The sequence below is a fragment of the Triticum aestivum genome, chromosome 5A, assembly GCF_018294505.1.
Source record: "Triticum aestivum cultivar Chinese Spring chromosome 5A, IWGSC CS RefSeq v2.1, whole genome shotgun sequence".
NCBI lineage: Eukaryota > Viridiplantae > Streptophyta > Magnoliopsida > Poales > Poaceae > Triticum > Triticum aestivum.
In genome coordinates this window covers 303979645-303985800 of record NC_057806.1, presented here as the reverse complement: position 1 = coordinate 303985800, position 6156 = coordinate 303979645, and the positions used below count along the sequence as shown (strand labels likewise).

At 44.6% G+C, this 6156-nt stretch overlaps 1 protein-coding gene across 1 annotated transcript; it reads right to left on the bottom strand.

Annotated features, from left to right (window-relative positions):
• Positions 1-1817: 1817 nt before the first annotated feature.
• LOC123103052 (uncharacterized) lies at positions 1818-5888 on the bottom strand. Its single transcript, XM_044524541.1, has 8 exons — positions 5271-5888; positions 4221-4487; positions 4014-4142; positions 3861-3929; positions 3571-3732; positions 2887-3097; positions 2459-2794; positions 1818-2364 (listed from the first exon to the last, which is right to left on the bottom strand). Exons 1-8 carry the CDS (start codon positions 5850-5852, stop codon positions 2216-2218), a joined length of 1905 nt encoding a protein of 634 aa, XP_044380476.1. The 5' UTR covers positions 5853-5888; the 3' UTR covers positions 1818-2215.
• Between the last annotated feature and the right edge of the window lie 268 nt (positions 5889-6156).

The window sequence follows — 6156 nt, the reverse complement described above, 5'->3', positions numbered from 1 at the left end:
GGTTCAAAGGGTCAATGAGTCCCCTCTCTCCATTGATGAAGACATAACAAAGTGGTGGGTCCCAAAGGGTCAAAAGAGTCTCTCGCCACTACAGTTGATGTGGCGAAGTGATGAGTCCCAAAGACAAGAAAACAGGTCAATGAAGACCGCAACCTGACGGTAATTTAAGCAAACGACACACAAGGGCATATAGCTAATTTCTTCACAAACGGTAGAGACACTACTAAATTTGAAGTTTCAGTAGTAGTCTCGAATACCCGAGCTAGATAGTGGCACAAACCAAATGTTTTCTATAGATTTTGCGGAATGGCTCCTTGAGAATGAATCCCCAGACCTTTTTTGAAGGATTAAAGAATAATAGGAAAGAGCTATAGATGCTCTAAAAGCATCTACAACCGGACCCCACTCTCCCAATATATATCCAGGTAAACAACCTAGACAAGAGAAAGAAGAAAAATGCCCGCCCAACCGGATCCTTCATTTCCCTTAAGAGAAAGAAGAAAAATGTCCACCCAACCAGACCCTTCATATCCCTTATATGTACGGGTTGTCCGGCACCTAGACATGACCCTCCATTTCCCTTCATATGTCTGGATTGTTCAGCACATGGACACGTCCACCACGTCAGCCCACATCTCAACCAACCAGGTCCTACCTACAGCCACAAATTCTTTTTTTTCCTCTCTCGTTTTGAACGAGGATAGAGCACAAGGCTATAGTCAGTGACCTAGCGTCCCTGCTCACCTACAACGTTCCCTCCGCCTCTCGGCCGAAATCACTATTCTGACCCTTTGAACGAACTTTGTCACAAAATAAACTCGACGTGAAAGTATTTCACTATCTGACTCTTTTAACAACGCCACAGCCCGCGGCGTTTCTGCCCAACATAGAAACGCCAAGGTAGCTAGCGTTTCTGATCAAATAAGAAACGCCGAGCTAACTAGCGTCGTGGACCAGGTAAGAAACGCCGAAGGCGCTGGCGTTTCTGGCCATCATAGAAACGCCAAGGAACCATGGCATTGTTGCCCTTCTTTGGTCATAATTAATTAGCCTTATTAATTAGGCTGTTCATCCACATTCCACATGCACATGAAAAAGGGTAGCAACGCCATAGTCATGGGCGTTCCAATGATGGGTAGCAACGCCAACGCCAGCGCCTTCGGCGTTTCTTACCTGGTCCACAACGTTAGCTAGCTCGGCGTTTCTTCTTTAATCAGAAACGCTAGCTACCTCGGCGTTTCTATGTTGGGCAGAAACGCCGCGGGCTGTGGCATTGCTAAAAGGGTCAGATCATGAAATACTTTCACGTCGAATTCATTTTGTGACAAAGTTCGTTCAAAGGGAAAAGGCCCCGCCTCTCGCAGCCCTGCCCCTGAATCTCGCGGCTACGACTGACGCCGTCGCTGGTTGGCCGCAGCCCTGCCCCTGAATCTCGCGCTACGATTGACGCCGTCGCTGGTTGGCCGCAGCCCTGCCACGCGCGTGCTAGTTCATGCAGCCAACGAGTGTGCCGGTTGTGGAATAAATGCTCTTATATTTCTTTACAAAGGTTATAGAGGGAGTACTTGATGAAATGTCTAATCACGATCTGAACATTTTGAGGGGTGTAGTTGCATACTTGCATACCCTACCCGGGCATATAACCCAGTCCGAACATATAAGGGATCCAATTAGCCCATTGTGGTTGTAAATGCTCTAAGAGGTGAAACCTGTGGGCTCGTGGCCGCCTGTCAAAATCAAAACATGATTTTGCCCTGAAAATATATATCAAAACATGATCTATATATAAATCTAGAACTGGCAGGACCAAATCAATATAGCCTCCCCCTCAGTTTATACCAAAATTTGAAGTTGACAATCAGCAAGTTTGTGCCATCGCAGCGGATTCGGCTGCTTGTGCACTTGAACTGTTGCAGTGTACTCCAGCTTAAATACAATATACATGGTAACTGTAGAAAGATACCCGTCATCTACGGAAAGAATGGTGAAACATATTACTTGTACAAAAGAATGGCCTTTGACCAGTATTGGAGCGTAGTCTCCATGGATTGAAGCAGCCGCCGTGTTGCACAGATCAACGAGATGCTTTACACTATTGTTGTACTGCGACGCAACCTCATGAATAAGTTTTGGTAAAGAGAGATTGTGATGCTTCCACTGGATTTACTCACAAGTTTCATCCTCTAAGAACATCGCGAATTTGTGGACAGGTTACTCAAAAAGGCAGGCAGCTATTGCTTGTACCGTCCATTGAAGAGATATGAACGAGTGAAAGCCGAGGAGGATCGGAAGATACCCGATTTGCCCAAAAATTGGCAACTTTAACAAAATAGTGATTACCGTTCCACACAACCACTTTCCCTCCTGCATTATGTGAAGAAAAAGTAACTAATTAGTCAGCAGAGTGAGGCATCTTATAATATAGCTGAAGTTTCCCTTCCTGGCAAGAATGTATTACCTTGTAAAAGACCAGTTGGCAGGAGTGTTAGTCGGCATGTCAACTCGTTGTTGGCAAGACAACGTTCAAAATTGGCCAGCTCAAGTTCATTAATACTGACGATGGACTCCAGAAGAGCTTTACCAGCGGGTGCAGCTAAGTGATCGCTGTCAACAACTGTTTTAAGAGCTGTTTCTAAACCACTAGTCCATGCATTAATGCAGCTGTCCCAACAAGCCAACATTTTACTAAACATCCCGGGATCCGCAAGAACCCAAGGCTTGAAATACTGCAATGACAAATGCAAGAGGTGTGCAACTCTGTAGATCTCCCCAAGAGCAACAAACCAATTTGCACCTATACAATCAACAAATACCAGATTTATGGTTAATATTCTACCTTTGAACACAAATGATAAAAGTGCCACAAATTGATCGAAACATCTGTACCTTCAGAAATTACTAGATCATGGACTTTCAGATGACAAGATTCTTGCCAAAGCACTGCTCCATGCTGCAGTTCCTGAGCACAGGAAAGAAACATACTGTACCATGCGACGACATAATCGCATTGCTCCTCTTTGGATGCTAGTCCCAAGGTATGTAGGGTTGACACACTATGCTTGTAAAGTTCAACTGCCAAACTCATGTCATGCTGTGCCTATATTCAAGTATTGGATTAATAACCCAAACAAAGATCAAATCATGACCGAACAAGAAGCAGATGGTAACATGGTAGACAGCAAGATCAGCTGCACATAATTCTATACTAAAGCAACAAAAATAATTACATCTAATCTATATATCGCTTCAGAGGGTAAGAATGGTGTGGATTACAGAACTGTTCAAAGAAAGCACTACTCAAATCATTTTTCACCTTCCATTATTACTGTATACACAACAATGAAGGACGTCCAACAAAGAGAATCAAGTGTACTGATCTTGATTTTACTGTCGGAGCCCCTCCCCTACAGTTTTCAGTTTAAAAAAAGAAAAGAAAAACACAAGGCGAAAAGAATGATCTGTGCCAGTCTTTTTCGCTGATAACAGTAGGATGAGTTCTTAGTCCTTACTAAGATGTATTGATAACGAGCAGATAATTACATATCGCTGAGGAGCAAGGATGATACATACCAGTGCTATTTTCTCTGCTAAATGATAGTGCTGCTCAAAATCCTTTATGTGTTCCTCTTTGGTACTGTTAAGCAATCCAGAAATACTCTCATCCCTCGAAGGCTGTTCCTCAATGCGAAATCCTTCTGCCAGCGAAGAATCTCGTAGTTTCTCCCAGATTTCCTGGAAATTGTGAAAAATGGATTAGTTCAATATTTAGGCCAAATAATGATTTATCTGCAGCACATAAGACAACATATATTAAATTCACCAAGACAAAGCTAATATAGAAAAACATAAGTAGTGCATACCTGGATCTCCCTTTCAATTGCTGTCTCTTTTTTGTTTCCATCAGAATGTGCAGAACTCTTCTGGGCCTCCTGATACCATACTAATAATTACTGAATGACAAATGGTAAAAATACCAAAGATGTATGTACTAAATGTAATGAGCAGTGATTGACCTTAATATCCTTATTATACCGGAATATCATTGCCATGGATTCTTCTCTCAGCTTATGGTAGAAATCAACCAAAATATTGTCGCTTCCTGATTTAATGGAATGGTTTTCATCTGTTCCAAACGAAGAGTTCTGATCACTGATCATTAGCACACATCAAAATAAATGAATGCTATCCACTGGTAACTTAAAATACCATGAAATACTCACCACTTCATTGCTAGAGAACATATCAGAAGAGCTGACTACACTTTCGGAACAACTTTGAGGAACGTGAACAGCATCGACAAATTTAGATTCTTTGTACAAGTTGAGTATGGATGAACTATTATCTGGAGAATAGCTGAAGGTCTTCACACTTTGTCCTGTGGACTCATGATTTCTGACATGATCTGTAGTCTGGAGGTTCAGTTCATTATTGACACCAGTAAATAGTGACCAATCTTTCTGGTCGCTGCCCAATGATTTTGGCATACCCTGAGAGTATGAAAAGATTTATATCGAACCAGATCAGGAGAAGGGAAATAAAGTCTAGAAAAAAAACTGGCAACAAGGTGGCTAAAGATATCGTCAGAGCCTTAAGAGGTATATGTTCGTAGTATTAAATAAAATGAGACGACTCATGGCAAGCATGACCTCCATTTTTACTAGGAAATATATACAACACTGAATTAATGTCCAAGTCTAAAACTATAACCATGAAGGTGTGAGTTAGAGCTTTATGCACCTCCGTTCCTAATTATAAGATGTTTTGGATATTTCAATATGGACTACATACTTACTGAAATGAGTGAACAAACACACTAAAACGTGTCTATATACATCTGATTCAGAAGAAAGTTAGAACATCTTATAATTTGGAATGGAGGGAGTACTAGTTACACTTTATTCCCCGGACGGACAGTTTACATGGGATAGAATATTACCCCTTGAAGTAGTCTGATTGTTTTACTGAATTGCCACACTCATGTGATTTATTGTATTTGATTAGCTCTTAGGTTACAGTTCCGGCCGGGGCTTAGCAACGGATTTTCTACAGTGGGTTAGCTTTGGTCGCTAGCAGCAAATTAGTAAGAAATAAGCATCCCGCACATGCCCTACTTCACAAGCTAGCTTACTCTCTTTACCAAATACATTTATCAGGTCGGCTGTCCAGCTGATGCAATAGTTTCAGATCACGTTGATGTCAAAATCTCATGAAAATTTACAAAGACAGCTATGAAGGGAAGGGATCACTACAGGAACAAATCATAAGCTTACCTCAATTCCACCTCCGTCCGCTTGTCCGGCTCCATCCTGGCCGGCATCAGAGGAGGGCGCGGCCTTGAATTCCCAACCGTCATCTCCAAACCCGTCATCGTCCACCTCCTCCAGCGCACCCGGCTGTGGTGCGTCGGGGGTAGGCGGAGGCTGAGATCCGTAGAGGCCGACGATGAGGTCCTTGAGATCCGCGGGGCTCGAGGCTTTGGATCCGAACGACGGTGGCCGCTGGTGCACCGTGGACGTGGGCGGCGGCGGCCCGACAGGCACTTCATCCTTCTCCTCCTCCTCCTTGTCATCGGCTCCAAACAGGGATAAGGGGAGCGGGCCCCGGGGCTTCTCCCAGGCGCCGGCGGCTGGCTTGCCCGTAGGCGGTATGGCGGGTGCGGACAGGCCATCCGGGCTGAATTCGAGGGAGCTCGCCACAAAGTCGCCCCAGTCGTCGTCGAAGGCTGCGAAAGTAGCCGGCTGCGGAGCCGGAGGTGCAGGCTGGGGCGCAGCGGGGGCGAAAGCGAAGTCCCCGAAATCGAAGTCGTCGTCGAGGAAGGGGGCCGGAGGCGGCGGGAACGCGACGGCGTCCATCGGGGGAGGATTGGTTGGGGGTGGGCGTCCGGGAGGGAAGGGGGGGGGGGGGGGGGGGGGGGCGAGTCCCTTCTGGCAAGGCAATGGTATCGGAAGCAGTTATTATGCTAAGGGAAATGTTGGGATTTTCCTTTTCTAAGAAGGGAAAGTTTTTATGGGTAAACTGCCCTGTTGCCGTCTGATGGGGAAATTCTATCAAGTGAGGATTGAGTTGCCTCTAGCTAACGATTTATTCGCTATGGTGGGCGACCTCTATAAAAATGCATCCTCTAATAAATCATGGCAAATCAAAAGGAGAAATTGT